Raw genomic sequence first — 17058 nt, forward strand, 5'->3', positions numbered from 1 at the left:
AGACCAATGAGTGTCGTGTTATATCTCTTGATAAAAATAAAAACCCACAAATGTATTTTTTTCAGTGTGACTACGAATTAATTATAATTGTGACCGAGACTGTGTGCAGTCAATACTAATGTTACGTATTTCCACTGTGATAATAATAATAAATTGCATTTATAAGCATTTATCTACTAGATACTCAAGGCACTGTACACCGCACAAAATCATAGGTCAAGGAGAGGAAAAACGAAGACAAATGGAAGCGAATTCAGACAACCGAGAGCATTGAGTGAATAAAATAACTTGTATAACCAAAATAAAGCTAAGGACCTGACATTGGAGCCATAGGGGTTCAATTTCAACATTACAGCTAATAGTCGAGAATTTTATAAACATCTGCTTCTGATGAAATTACACTCAACGATCCCATTTTATAACGGTTTCACAACATACTTTCTTTACAGGCACATTTTAAATACTTACCTCCCCGTGAAAATAATTTCCAATCATATTGCTCTCACAAAATAAACTTTGCACTGAATACGGGGGGGACAAAGATCTGTCCTTAATTTATAATTGCAAAACAAAATCATCATATTGAACACGCAAAGGTATGAAGAAGAAACGTCTATGGTGTGCAAACTTATCATTAAGGAGACCTGTTACCAGCAGGGGGTGCACATGCATTTATTTAACATTCACATGCCGCGATCTGTGCTCTATCCTCAACTCTAAATGAAAACACAGACTTGTGGCCCAAAATGTCCAATTAATAAACGCTTAAGATTGATTCATCAAAATGGTTATCATCTGAAAGGAAAATATTACCTTCTGTACTCACCCAGATCGATTGCGTTTAAGTGCTGATTTTTAATTGCAAACATTTTCCTTTAGGCATTCAGTTGGCACTCAGTGTTTTTAAATTAAATAATAATTGCCGAGTTGGCCATTGGAACAACAGTGTCCTGGATAGTTTGAGGACTATTGATGAGTTTTTAAGTTTATTTTTTAATAATGTAGGTTCTTTGTCTCTTAACTGTGATTCTTAAATATTTTATTGTTAGTTTTAATTTTAGGTTAGAAACATTTAGTCTGTGCTCTCCAGTTGCCTGGGTGAAAAGTGGGCTAGGTTTTGCCCAATCCTGTCCAAATTGCGCAAAAACGTAACTAAACAAACTCATCCCTTTTACAAAAAGTGGCTGTGTGCACATTCAGATTTAATGACTCCCAACTTCTCTCTTATCAAGTTCTTACAACCTTACTCAATTCAAGAAATGTATTAACGCTGCATAATTACAACTTGAATCGTGCCGTTTGTTGCTGATAACTTGACATTTGTAGTATTTGGGCCAGTGTGCTCAGCAATTGTGATGAAACACACGCATTAAAATTACACATCATTACTTCCACCTCACCAAAGAGGCATATCGCCAAAATAAATATACGTGGCGATGAGGAGCATCAATATAAAGTCTGGGAGTGCTGGTGGGTAAGTAGGCTCATCAGGGCATTTGGTTTCGTGAAAGTTGGTTGAATAATTCCATCCTCACAGCAATAGTTCGTGCAATTTTCATACCGCTAGTACGAACATTTTACACATAATCAAGCACAACTGAAACTTCAGCGCTTCAATCTGCATTTGCTGACATTACAGTCTAATTCTCGACTTTGGGCATTCGTGATATAATATGTGCCAGTGCTTTGTTGCAGATTTCCTACGTAAATATATATTTAATAATAGTTTTAATTACTTTTACAGCCAAGTGCTAAAATATTCCTTTTATTTGAAGAAACAGGCTGCCTGTTTTATCGCCCACAAAGGCACAAAATGGCAGTTTGCATCCTTGCAAAGAATTAACGTTTGCCATTACTCAAAGACGAAATGAAAAAGTACAGCAAGTCAGTTAATATCACACTCGACTTGTTGAGGTCCAACTGAGCACTGCAACGTGGTGTATTACTGGAATCCTTAAGTCCACCCCAACACCCTGGCTGCCTGTGCTGTAGCAAATCTCTCACCCCACCCATTCACCGCAACGACACAACCCTCCGGGAAGTCCTGCTAATCAAGGAAAACAATCGCCTTCCCATTCATTAGGACCTCAATAAAGTCTATCGGCATCACTTGAAGTCACACAAACTCCTTCGGACCCATGAATTTAACCTTCAACAATGCGCGTTCAACCCCCCATGAAGCTTGGAGAGCTGAATAGAGTTCAAAATAACTCACAAGCAAACACCTTGTGAAAAACCCAACACAGAAGATCCTTGGGTTTGATCTTCCACGAAACTCATGGTCCACCCTAAGCCGCATTTGCACAAACCATACCTGATGCACAAAATAGAAAATTAAAAACTTTCCAGTGTGCCACTGTGGTCATCCAGAACAGATCTATACATAAAAGGGAAATTTGTGAATATGTGTGTCTGTTCGAAATGTTTAGCATGCTTCCCAACATGCAACAAACTTGAAATTTGGCATGTGGGTAGCTTCCAGACTGTACACAATGCAAAAAGTATAAAAACAGACTTTTGTATTTTGGGGGGGGGGGGGGCGCAATAATGCATGTAATCATTTGCACGGCAAGTGAACGGTGATGCTAAATCTGTGATGTCACCCGCATGCGGCAGCGTAGGCCGTGTATCAATCCAAGACAAGAATCCAAGTCTCGGGCGAAGCCGGGTAGTAAAGCTAGTACAACATATCACGACGTAATGCCCAATCCAGAAAAAAACACTTCGTTGCTTCTGATGCAGTTATCCCGCTTTACCATCTGAATGCGAAATTGTAGTTGTTGCTCTGCATCTACATCAGCCATACGAAAGAATAAGAAGTTAATATCACTAACACAAAGGTGATCTCTCTGCTGGCACTAAAAGGCAGCTGAGATGGTTAATATTTTCTCTATTAATATTTATAATGTTCAATTTTCTTTGGTTCTTTCGGTAAAGTCACGTAGAATGAGAATAAAATAATAAATTGATAAAATAAAATAACACAATAATATTCTCACGACGTTTCGGCCACAACACAAGCGGCCTTCATCAGGTGAAGGGACGAGACTGTCTGGAGGACAGCGCTGGAGTGAAAAAGCCACGCTCAGATCGCGACCTTTAAGCTGTGTGAGAAGAAACAAAGCGCCTTGACAAAGGAATTAGCATAGAATTTAGCATTGAAATGGCTGAGTGATTAGCTTGTGACTGGTCACAGAAATGGCTATGTTAAAGTTAAAGCATACACATCCGCAGAGGCACCCCTTGACAAAGGAATTAGCATAGAATTTAGCATTGAAATAGCTAAGTTAAAGCATACACATCCGCAGAGGCACCCCTTGACAAAGGAATTAGCATAGAATTTAGCATTGAAATAGCTGAGTGATTAGCTTGTAACTAGTCACAGAAATAGCTATGTTAAAGTCAGAGCATACACATTACAGAGGCACCTAGTACAAATCAAACAGGAGAATTTAGCATTGAAATAACTAGGCGAATTTTGCATTGAAATAACTGAGTGATTAGCTTGTGACTGGTCACAGAAATGGCTATGTTGAAGTCAAGGCCTACACATCTGAGCTTTTCACAGTAACTGGGTATACACTACAATATATAATGAATACTACATAGTGAACCAATTAAAACTAAAATATAAATTACCTCAATGTTATCAATAAACTCTATATATTCTCCAATCAGCTAGGCTACCAACAATAAGTCGTTATATATCACAATGCTATATGGCGAAAAAATGGGTGGATTCTTACCCTCAACTTTAGCAACACGGATAGCTACGAGCCCCGTTCAGACGGACGAGTTCATCCATGGTCAGAACAGAGGAGGGGGAGAGAGACAGCTGCGAGGCGCTGTTATACTCCATGTTGTAAACCATACCATTAACCATGGTGTGAGAGGTATTAAGAGTCAATGCCGGCGAAAGAGCTGCGGTCTGAAGGTCATCGTAAAATACAATTAATTAAGAACAGAAATGGTTTAAAACATCTTTCCAATGGTTACTAAGCCAGAATCCATCTTCTCGGTTAAAATTGAGAAGATGGATTCTGGCTTAGTAACCATTGGAAAGATGTTTTAAACCATTTCCATTCTTAATTAATTGTATTTTACGATGACCTTCAGACCTCAGCTCTTTCGCTGGCATTGACTCTTAATACCTCTCACACCACGGTTAATGGTATGGTTTACAACATGGAGTATAATAGCGCCTCGCAGCTGTCTCTCTCCCCCTCCTCTGTTCCGACCATGGATGAACTCGTCCGTCTGAACGGGGCTCGTAGCTATCCGTGTTGCTAAAGTTGAGGGTAAGAATCCACCCATTTTTTCGCCATATAGCATTGTGATATATAACGACTTATTGTTGGTAGCTTAGCTGATTGGAGAATATATAGAGATTATTGATAACATTGAGGTAATTTATATTTTAGTTTTTTATTGGTTCACTATGTAGTATTCATTATATATTGTAGTGTATACCCAGTTACTGTGAATAGCTCAGATGTGTAGGCCTTGACTTCAACATAGCCATTTCTGTGACCAGTCACAAGCTAATCACTCAGTTATTTCAATGGTAAATTTGCCTAGTTATTTCAATGCTAAATTCTCCTGTTTGATTTGTACTAGGTGCCTCTGTAATGTGTATGCTGTGACTTTAACATAGCTATTTCTGTGACTAGTTACAAGCTAATCACTCAGCTATTTCAATGCTAAATTCCATGCTAATTCCTTTGCCAAGGGGTGCCTCTGCGGATGTGTATGCTTTAACTTTAACATAGCCATTTCTGTGACCAGTCACAAGCTAATCACTCAGCCATTTCAATGCTAAATTATATGCTAATTCCTTTGTCAAGGCGCTTTGTTTTTTCTCACACAGCTTAAAGGTCGCGATCTGAGCGTGGCTTTTTCACTCCAGCGCTGTCCTCCAGACAGTCTCGTCCCTTCACCTGATGAAGGCCGCTTGTGTTGTGGCCGAAACTTCGTGAGAATATTATTGTGTTATTTCATTTTATCAATTTATTATTTTATTCTCATTCTACGTGACTTTACCGAAAGAACCAAAGAAGATGAATCCTTGCAGTCACGAAAGCTTTAAATCGAAATGTTCAATTTCTCCAATTGAATTGTCTTCAAATATCTGCAAATGTCGCTGTGGATTATTTTGGTGAGAGAACGTCTCCTTGCCTGGCTCCCATTATAATATGTACGTGTATCTTGTAAATGTATGTATTGCAATTTCATTGTTTGTAAATAGTTCATGACCATAGCTCTAAATTGTATTGAATCTTTTATTAATATTGTTTTATATCGGCCTCGGTTTGAGAGAGCTTGAATGACTGCTTTAATTTCGACCGAATCAAATGCTTCTCCATGATCTAAAGGCTAGGCAAAATATAACTTGACATTGTATGAAAATGTCAAACCTAATAAACATAATAACTAATGACAACCACTGGAAATAAAGCACAGAACATGATTAAAGGCATTACTTAAAAATTATACTCAGGTGCGCTCAAGATTAATGCAAGCAAAACAACAAAAGTAGTGAACAACACTTTCACGAAACAATTGAAGATATCTGTTGGTGGCGCATGACCAGAAGACACAAGAACATGATACCTCGGGGAGTTACAGAAAATGGATTGGGATTATAATGATGAAACAAGATGGAAAGATAAAATGAGGAAATGTAGCAATAAAATCACTATGTATGCTGAACTTCTTTCACACCGTACGTAAGTAATACCCGCTAATCGGAGGTGGGATTGAGCTAGATGGATTGTTGCATCACGTGACCGTTAGGGATGGAGATGGCTTGGGGAGACCTCCATCAAGCAGTGCATAGATCAGCACTGCATATGATGATGCTCAACCATTAAAACTAAAATATTTATTTGCACGTATTGCCTTAAGACAATGGCAGATGCTTATGTGGTTGGCAGATGATACCTTCAAAAAAATCAAGAAATATGATGTGCAGAAGGCATAATTTGAGCCAAGAGTAAATTGCTTGCTGTTATGGAAGCATAATGCATCAGTCAAATTGGTCGGTCTATTTGTATCTCTACATTCAGTCCAGAAAGCAGATGTACATCTTCCAGAGCAGCATTTTCTTTAGCCACTGCCCTATCACACGCCACAGATGGGTTCAGAGAAGGAGAGGAAACGGTGTGCCAGGTTAATGGGGTAATTGTCCCCACATTTCTTTCTGCCATTTGTATTGACACCCCATGGCCTGCCAGGCACTCCAGAGGGTCACAACGCTGTGACACACCAGCAACTCAGATCTGCCATGGAGTTTTTTTTTTTTGGACAGCCAGGCTATCCATCCTTAGCATTCTTAGCGTGCATTGTTAATGCTCAATCTGTGGAACTCGTTAAAATATAGAATTCTGCTTCACTTGTCTCAGATTACATCTGCATCTCGTTTAATTTCCACATGGCTTCTGTGCCACGTGCGATTTGTTGGCTTACTGAAATCATTGCAAAATTGTCCTGAGACTTGACAGATGTGTTCTTTTTTCAACACATTACTTTTGTTGATATTAAAATCAGGCCAGAATGAATGTCCATAACGCAATAAACTCGGAATTAAATATGTATTGTCCGGATTGAGTTTCTAGTAACAACAATGTGCAGTAGAAAATGTTAAATTATTGAAAATACACAACATTCCTATTGTTACGCATTCCATCACTAATTCTACAAATAATGCCTCGTAGAATGCAGATACAGTAAAAAAATCAATAGCACCGACTGATATAGCAATACCATTGACATTCCTTGCACATTTCCATTGGTGACACAACCACTATGTAATAACATTTTTTCATGATGTTCATTTCACGGAGTATTGGCCTTATTTAAACAAAAAAATTGGAGACCTTTATTAGCCTTTGGTTAAAGAAAAAAATAAATTTTCCACGGTAACACAAACCACTTACAGAGTAATTACAAAAAGAAACATTTACTGTGCTCGTTTATCTGAAATAGATAGTTTGAATCCTCAGATTGGGAAACTGAGAAGAGATTTGAAAATTGTTAGTTCTGGAGACCAAAAAAAACAAATTTGTCTTATACATAGAACAGCAACACCCAATTGCACTATTTATACTTATATCGAATAGTCTACTTTTAAGTCAGATTTTACAGACTCTGCATTGCTTGTCAAAACATAGTCTTACATAGTATAGATTTAGAAAATAATAACGTTTTCTACAATTACCGAATAATTTTTAATCGTGGAATCATGAATAAAATATTTCAAAGCTAAAATCACATCACTGGTATAATTATCACCGACATAATCAAATTTGATTAATAATTACTTACTTTTGGGTTAGATCGTGAAGGTACAACGCCGAGTTTCAGCTGTACAATCTGCCACCCGACAGAGCCAATCAAGTACAATTGTCATGTGGGTAAATATGTCAGTTCATTTGGATTTTCAAAGAATGTTGAAAATCCAGCATTATTTTAACAATTTTAAGCGACGTTTCGATGGAGGTTACATCACCAGGCGCTAATGGCTGCTCTGCTCTCGCCTGAATGAGCTCCCTCACCTGGGTGCTCCAGTAGGTGCCCTGACGTCATCAGTATAATCATGCACATTATCCTATTTAATAATTATAGTTTATTGTTGGTTGCGATTGGCAAGTTAGATTAGTTCAATTAGGTGCATCAAGTTGGCGGTTGGTGAAAATATGCTATTCTTAATTCTATGAAATGTTTACTGTATTGGTAATGAAGCTAACGTTTTAATTATATTGTGATTTTAGTTAAGCGTCAATTTGTTAAGGGGGTTAATGAGTTAATATTATGGGGGTTATCACAATGAGGAATTGGTTATACAGGTTGATTAAAGACATTGATGGTGCTACGTTATTATTACAATTCATCATTTGATGACATCTAAATGGCTGGAGTTGTTTGCTTGCATCATGAATTTAGCTGAGTGTTATTTAATGAGATTCATTAAAATATCTATGAATGGGTGCACCGGATCCCACTCTCTTGGCCTTCAATCAGTGGCGGCTCGTGACCTTTCCAATAGGTGGGGCTGCTGTGAGTGACCTCTGGAAATATGATGTTCTATTTAAGAAAAACCTCGTCATGTTACTGGCCTTCCCGTGAAAGTGATATCACTGTCTTATCTACCAACGGTAGGTTTTCATGAACAATACGAAATAAAATAACAAAGCACTCAAATGCTGCCCCCATGACCCTGAAGTCCACACTACACAACCCCTTTGAGACTGCCAAAAGCCGAGAGCATGTAGGCGGTAATCTGCTATATATGCACAGTGCAACCTCGCGTCGTGACACAGTCCCATTCCTGCCATGGGTGCCTTTTTCACCGCTCTGAATGGGTCTCAAACGGGGTGGCTAAAATGCTGGAAGCTCATTGCGACGAGACATTCCCGAGGCACAAATAAGACTGCGGTGTTGCAGCGGTTTCTAATATGAACAACTTAAAATGTCATCTTCATTCGACAGTTCACGTCGGTAAGAATCATTATATATTTTTTATTTTTTTATTTGATTCAAAACACAGAAAAACTATTCATAGAAAAGTATTTTTTTTATTAGAAATATAATTTCTCATCTCCAGCTGCTTGGTGGGAAGGCGCCCCGATGCACCTCGAGGACGAACCGCACCTGCCTTCAATACCTCCAGAGCCCAGTGTACCACTGACCCATTCCTCCCTGGGAGGTTGGTTACCCCAGCTGCTCGGTTACACTTGCCCATTGCTATTGACCGAGTGCCTTAAGTAGCTGACCAACCCTCCCCTGCAGGTTGATTACCCCAGCTCAGAATCAATTGCTCAGGGTGATGTGCGCAACCAACCGTCTCATCCCCAGGGGGTTGGTTACCCAAGTTTAGAGAAGGTTGCTCGGTTATTGCGTTTCGCAAACACGTCGTCACGTTATTAATACCACGACCTGATTTGCATCGCCTCAACACACACTTGCGTCGCTGACAGCATCGTCCGTCCTTTCTCGTATCTGTCGCCTCTCAGCCTTCACCTCCACTTGCCCTGTAAATCGCTTTGATTTAAATCGCTTTGATATTCGTCGTCGCAAATTTCGGGAACGCATCCCCGATGTAAACCGGGGTATCACTGTACCGTGAAGAGAGCCATGTGGCTAACCGACCTCCTCCACGGGGTTGGTTGCCCCAGCTCATACTGGGTTACTCGATTTTCAATTATAAGTCAGTAACTGACCACTCAGAGGATTCATATATGAATAAGATTACATAAATTAGCACTGTGGGGTTATTACCATGAGGATGTTAGTCACAAGGGTTGATGAAGAGGTTTAGTACGGAATTATGAATTTAGTCGAGTGTTGTTGAATATCAAATTATATTTGGGATAATAAAGATAATTGTTTTTGATAATTCTTTGCAGGCAGCATTCAGTTTACAGTTATGGGCTTGGTTGAAGTTATTTTTGCGTTTCTCAATTTCTATTCATTCCTGAATTAATATTTTCCAATAATAATATTGTCCATGACTTTAACCTCATCAAATTCAATTGTGTGCGCTTCCTGACATGCACATTCTGCAACTGGAGATAATTGAGCCCTGTGGTTATACCATCATTCTTTGATGTTCTTTTAAGTCGTGCACTCATTTTGCGACCTGTCTGGCCAATGTAACGTTTCTGCAAGTACACATAATCTGATATAGGATCCTAATAATAATATATGTTTATATAAACGCTAGGTAATGTGGTATATGTGCACAGTGAGGGAAAAAAGTATTTGATCCCCTGATGATTTTGTACGTTTTCCCACTGACAAAGAAATGATCAGTCTATAATTTTAATGGTATGTTTATTTGAACAGTGAGAGAAAATAACAACAAAAAATCCAGAAAAACGCGTCAAAAATGTTATAAATTGATTTGCATTTTAATGAGGGAAATAAGTATTTGACCTTCTGCAAAACATGACTTAGTACTTGGTTGGCAAAACCCTTGTTGGCAATCACAGAGGTCAGACGTTTCTTGTAGTTGGCCACCAGGTTTGCACACATCTCAGGAGGGAGTTTGTCCCACTCATCTTTGCAGATCTTCTCCAAGGCATTAAGGTTTCGAGGCTGACGTTTGGCAACTCGAACCTTCAGCTCCCTCCACAGATTTTCTATGGCATTAAGGTCTGGAGACTGGCTAGGCCACTCCAGAACCTTAATGTGCTTTTTCTTGAGTCACTCCTTTTTTGCCTTGGCCGTGTGTTTTGGGTCATTGTCATGCTGGAATACCCATCCACGACCTATTTTCAATGCCCTGGCTGAGTGAAGGAGGTTCTCACTCAAAATTTGACGGTACATGGCCCGGCCCATCGTCCCTTTGATGCGGTGAAGTTGTCTTGTCCTCTTAGCAGAAAAACACCCCCAAAGCATAATGTTTCCACCTCCATGTTTGACGGTGGGGATGGTGTTCTTGGGGTCATAGGCAGCATTCCTCCTCCTCCAAACACGGCGAGTTGAGTTGATGCCAAAGAGCTCGATTTTGGTCTCATCTGACCACAACACTTTCACCCAGTTGTCCTCTGAATCATTCAGATGTTCATTGGCAAACTTCAGACGGGCACGTATATGTGCTTTCTTGAGCAGGGGGACCTTGCGGGCGCTGCATGATTTCAGTCCTTCACGGCGTAGTGTGTTACCAATTGTTTTCTTGGTGACTATAGTCCTAGCTGCCTTGAGATCATTGACAAGATCCTGCCGTGTAGTTCTGGGCTGATTCTTCACCGTTCTCATGATCACTGCAACTCCACGAGGTGAGATCTTGCATGGAGCCCCAGGCCGAGGGAGATTGACAGTTCTTTTGTGTTTCTTCCATTTGCGAATAATCGCACCAACTGTTGTCACCTTCTCACCAAGCTGCTTGGCAATGGTTTTGTAGCCCATTCCAGCCTTGTGTAAGTCTACAAGCTTGTCCCTGACATCCTTGGAGAGCTCTTTGGTCTTGGCCATGGTGGAGAGTTTGGAATCTGATTGTTTCTGTGGACAGGTGCCTTTTATACAGGTAATGAGCTTAGATTAGGAGCACACTCTTAAAGGGAGTGCTCCTAATCGAAGCTCGTTACCTTTATAAGAGACACCTGGGAGCCAGAAATCTTTCTGTTTGAGAGGGGGTCAAATACTTATTTCCCTCATTAAAATGCAAATCAATTTATAACATTTTTGACATGCGTTTTTCTGGATTTTTTTGTTGTTATTCTGTCTCTCACTGTTCAAATAAACCTACCATTAAAATTATAGACTAATCATTTCTTTGTCAGTGGGCAAACGTACAAAATCAGCAGGGGATCAAATACTTTTTTCCCTCACTGTGTGAGAGTATGTATTATTTTACAAACTCGACCGGCTGAGTTCTATTTCCAGCTCACGACCAAACAACAGTGGCAAATACTTGGACCAGTTCTAGGCCTTTTATAAGTCGACTCAGGCTTATATTACTGCCTGGTGCGGTGTGTAAGCATCAGCACAAGAGTTGGCCACCCATCCCCTCGTGTGCTGTGCCGGCATGCATGGGTGCTCGCTAACAGTACTTCCCCCACAGTCTGTTAAGGCTATACAGAGGATATTTGTCTTTCGATGATTTTACAATGCTATTTTCCAAATAAGATATCAAATGCTCGTGAAATAAATGATAAAACTGTTATAGAAATGCAACTTGGGTCGTGATTCCAAATATCTAAGGAATGTATTTTTGGTTGCTGATAGACTTTAATTTAACATTACCGAACATTAAATCTTAAATAAAGGATAAAAAATGTAATGATTCATGACAGGACAATTAAAACCAAAATAGATTCAGATTCAATAAAATCTGGGAATGACATTAAAGCATTATCACATTGCAACAGGTTGACAAAATTCCCTGTTTTAGTTTAATTATTAAGATCGTTAAAGTACAAATCAGGGCATGTCTAAAAGTGTTAATTAAATTTCACATTGCAATTATATAAGGCTGGAATAACGTTTCAAAAGGATGAATACATGTGTTGTACTTATGTTGAGCTTCTTTCGCACTGTATGCAGCCAACTGTGCTAAGATTTAACCGCCTCTACGGGGAGGGTTTCCACACAACTATTAGATCTTTTAACAAACATCGAGACAAGAAGCCTCATCTGATCGAGTTGCTCACATTACTGAAGAGATGCCGCGACACTATGGTAATACCGATCACGTTTACACTGACATCTGCTGCTGTCGCTTCTCCCAATGCTAAACGGATCTTGTTTAGGGCTGGCCTAGCCCTGATCTCAGAGAGAATAAGACTGCTCCGATTTAAACTAGACAATATAGACAAGACTCTCCTGAAATCACACTTAACATTGGCAGAAAAAAATGTCTACATCTGATTGGTAACATGTAGATAACATGACAGCCTCTTCAGCCGCCTCAATGTCAGGTAAATACAAAGATAACCTGATTTCCAAGTTCAACCTCCTTTCCAAGAAGAAGCCAGATCCACAGATCACAAAGTTAGATGTTGACAAGATTGTTATCAATCAGAGTAACAGTCCAATTTCAGACAGCCTAAAATTGCTTCTAGCCAAAGGGTTGAATTGCGCAGTCACCCCTAAACACATCCCAGTTGATGATATTATTGCCCAGATCGACGTAGCCCTTAAGGGTTTGGGACACGTGGCAGACGTGGCAAGATTAGAAATCGCTGCAATCCTCAAAAACGCTAAGACACCTATTAGCAACAACAGTAAAGATGAGCACTTTCTCAATAAAAAAAGAGAGATAACATCATCATCCTCTCAGCCAACAAGGGCAATGCCACAGTTATCATGGACAAAACCACATACAATAACAAAATTCAGGACCTACTTAATGATGGTAGCTTTGCCAAAATTAAAAGAGATCCCACCAACCGCCTCGTTACGAAAACCAACAACATCATCACCGATTCAACATCTTTGATCGAACCAACCAAGCGGTTTTCCTTAAAACCCTCTGCTGCTAGACCACCCAGATTGCATGGCTTACCAAAAATCCATAAAGAAGGGACACCATCTTCGTCCTGTCGTCCCTACTATTGACTCACCCACCTACAAACTGGCCCGATTTCTGTCTGAGACCTTACAACCATTCACTGGTAAGACCACCTCAGCTGTACTCAACTCAGCTCACTTGGTATCATTAATTAAGGACATCTCACTATCTCCAGGTAAATTGCTCGTTAGTTTTGATGTGGTCTCTTTGTTTACCAAAGTTCCTGTGCTTGACACCACTGCAATTTTTGAAGATTTGGTCCAACAAGGACTGAATACTGATGTACCGGCCCTGGTGAGACTGCCTCACCAACACTTACTTCACCTGGAATGAAACATTCTACAAACAAGTTGAAGGTACCCCAATGGGTTCTCCCTTATCTCCAGTTGTAGCCAATGTTTTCATGGACATTTTTGAGACAAATGCCATCCAGGCATCCACTCTACGTCTGTCCTTATGGAAGAGTTATGCAGATGACACATTCGTCATCTGGCCACATGGCCGACCAGCTCTGAACCAATTCCTGAACCACATCAATCCCATACACTCACCCATCAAATTCACCATTGAGGTGAAAAAGGATGGCAAGTTACCATTCTTGGATGTTTTAATCGAAAAGAGACCAGATGGCTCAATGGGACACTGTCTACAGGAAAGCCACCCATACGGATGCCTACCTAAAACCTGACTCCCACCACCATCCATCCCAGAAGAATTCCCTCATCAAAACTCTACACCATAGAGCGCGATGTATTTCTGACTGTCATCACCTAGCCAGTGAACTGGAACACGTACACCAAGCTCTCAAGGCGAATGGATATTCAGACTACACAATCCGTAAAGCTATCACCCCAACCGTTGGGAAAGAACCATCTGAAGATCCAATCAAAACCATTACCTTGCATACATAGCAGGGGTCACTGAAATATTTCCAAAATCATGAGCAAACACAAGACCCAGGTTCGATTTAGAACAATACATAAAATTTGTGATCTGATCGCATCTGTGAAGAATGTGATTCCTGACATGCAATACCCCAGCGTCTACAAACTAAGCTGTGTCTGCGGCAGTAGTTACATTGGGGAAACTAAGAGACATGTCTCAGACCGTGTTCGTGAACATAAGGCAGATCTGAAACACGGTAGGACCAATACGTCGGCCGTGGCTTATCATTGTTTTAATGCGGTGGGCTCACACAAAATTGATTTCTCTAAGACGAAGGTACTTTGCAAGCCCACTGGCTATCAACAAAGATTCGTTCATGAATGCATCCATATATAGAGACACAGACACAATTTCAAATCGAGAAGATGGGTATAAACTGAAGCAATCATTGTAAGGACGTTATTAACCAGTTTAAGTCATAATTGGCTATGATGTTCATTGTGCTTTACGCCCATTTCAAACTTGCGCTTTCACAATCACTTCGCGCACTGACCCTTTGGTTGCGGCGTTGCGATTTTCCATTAACATGCTAATATCTCTTCGACATCCTAATTTTCACCTGGCAACCCTTTGATTGGTGGAAAACCAACCACCGTCAGGTTGGTTGTCCACCACTTATCATTGGCTGCTGACATTTGGGCTACGCCCATTTCAAACCCTTATAAACAGTTTACTTTGTAAGCTAATCCCCCTTTTCCTGAAGACGACCGCTTGTGTTGTGATCGAAATGTCGTAGTTTTTTGTCATTTTCTTTGAACCTATCTACGTGACTTTACCGAAAGACCCAAAAATATAGTCCACTTTCTGCTATAAAATTATGAAGCTGGCTGGCATTTTCACATCCAGCTAAATTTGAAACACATTTCATTGCAATACATACAACAAATGTATTTTTGATCCATGTCTTGTCTTTTCAATGAATATAGCCAAATATATTAGAACACAAGTATTTTGTTTGCAAGTATTCACTTTACAGTCAGTAAAGGAACTATAAAATAATAAACAAAATTACAAAATGCGAGAAAAGCAAAGAATCCGGCAAGCAAGACATGCAAATTTAGACAGATAAACATGCTTGCAATCAGAGTGAATGTCAGATCATTGAAAGGCAAGCAGACAGAATGGTTAACCATTTTCTGTTACAGCGTTTACATGCCTAATGACTTCTCTCACACTGTTTGATGTGTCTGCTCTTTACCAACACTTGTGAAAATAAACTTAACAGCTATATGGGGCCGATTCAAGCTTTCCACATTGTCATCGGATCATGAAACGAGATTCATTGTAAAGTGAAAACTGCTTTTGCACAAAACAAACACTTGGATTGAATTTACAGCAAAGTTAAACCAATTAGAGACAGCAGCAACAAGACCATATTTTTTTCACAGCTTGTCAATACGTACAGATGCTGATTCTCTATGATAAACGTTGTGATGGAACAATAAAAAAATACACTTGGCAACACCTACACTCAACACAACTGAAATGTATTCATAGCTCGCATGTCAGTATTTGACAGGTACTATCATAATATCCCCACAGTAGCATCTCTTGCTGCAAGTTTATGTCCATGCATTGTGCAGAGGTCCAGACATATGCATGCCTCTCTCATTGAGGCCTCAGGCTATTTAAACAAATCTTTAAAAAAAAAAACACCTGTATTAAGTGCAGCCTCTACGGTTACTGGAGTGCTATTATTTTTGTGCTTACCAACAAGCATTAATTCCCAAAAGGTTCACGGATTTCTGGGATAATTTCCATTGTAGACAGGAATCCCTGCACAATGAGCCCTCTCCGAAGAAAGGGCTCACAAAGTTGAACACGTAGTAGGCTTTTGATGATGCTAGTGATCTGGTTGTTGCCTGATGATGCTAGTTGATAGAAATGTGAATCTTGGCTTATTTCAAGCGTTTATTGACAGAACAGGCCAATACTTCATTCAAAACCTTTATGAAATGCTAAATAGTGCATTGTGATTGGCACTCTATAATTATTAATTTGCTAAAATAAATTATTAAGCTAAATAAATCACAGCCTGAACTGTGGTTTTTGCTGCTTAAAAATGCATAACATATGAAAACAAAATGCATAACATATGAAAACAAAATGCATTACATATGAAAACAAATCTGGAATGTACATCTACTTTGAGAAATAGCAATCATGTCCAGTGTCTTTACATAAACAAAAAATAATCCCAGCGCAGCAAATCACATCGGCAACGCCGTATTTATAACTATGAACTCTAACAATGATATCTTCATGGACGACGAACAGAATTTCCTTAATGCTCTGTAATTACAACAGATGGTAATCCATAATAGCTGGAGAAAAGTGGCAAAACAATTGAGAGGGTGTGTGTTCAAACAAATATTGTATTCAGATTCGAGCCTCTGTCGTCACAACGCAATTTTGCTTTTAAATGGCCCGGCAAGAGTCTCCACATATTTAAAACCACCCATTTGTGGAGGCTGTCGTGCAAATGGCAGCACTTACTGAGTGCGGAGCAGGCGGTGTGGGCCATTGTTGTAAATTGCTGCCGTGGCCATGGCCCCCAGCTGTACCTTGTGGAGGAATAGGCCTCTCTCGCGGGCCAGACACCACTTAGGCAGACGTGCAGGAAGCAGATGAGCCGGCAACCTCCCCCCGCCACCCTGGTGTGCGCTTACTGCACGCTCCGCCACAGTTGGGAAAACCTGCCTGCTTATGATTAATGCCACTTGAAACACAAAAACACAACACGTTAATAGATCTCCGATGTTTTTTTTCTTTCGGATTGCAGCATGCATTGTTCGCCACGATGTCCAACAGTTCGCTCCACGTGCGTCGAAAATCTTCGGTTGCTGAAGTTCGCGCTTGTTCCGCATGTTGTTCAGCATGATATCTGATGTTTCGCTCCAGGTGATGAGAGCTTCTTTAAGCACTTTAGGAACATCATTATGACCAATGTGTTGTACAAACCCGAAAACACATCCGAAAGCAATATGGCACAAGCAGGAAAACCTTTGAAGTCATAACGGAATCGCGCTGATTTGGAGCTCATGATTCAGTGGAAAATGTAAACATTTCATGGATGTTCACCTTATTCTCACGATGCAGCA

At 40.0% G+C, this 17058-nt stretch overlaps 1 protein-coding gene across 1 annotated transcript in view; it reads right to left on the reverse strand.

Moving 5' to 3' along the window:
* Positions 1-16622, reverse strand: part of LOC116939483 (uncharacterized) — a 34800-nt gene extending 18178 nt beyond the window's left edge. Inside the window, exon 1 of the mRNA XM_076065059.1 lies at positions 16454-16622. Coding sequence (XP_075921174.1) covers positions 16454-16506 — 53 coding nt within the window. The 5' untranslated portion in view covers positions 16507-16622. The remainder of the gene's footprint in view (positions 1-16453) is intronic.
* Positions 16623-17058: the final 436 nt, after the last annotated feature.

This window comes from Petromyzon marinus, chromosome 6, assembly GCF_048934315.1.
Source record: "Petromyzon marinus isolate PM22_M1 ecotype Great Lakes invasive population chromosome 6, UKy_Petmar_22M1.pri1.0, whole genome shotgun sequence".
NCBI classification, from domain to species: Eukaryota; Metazoa; Chordata; class Hyperoartia; order Petromyzontiformes; family Petromyzontidae; genus Petromyzon; species Petromyzon marinus.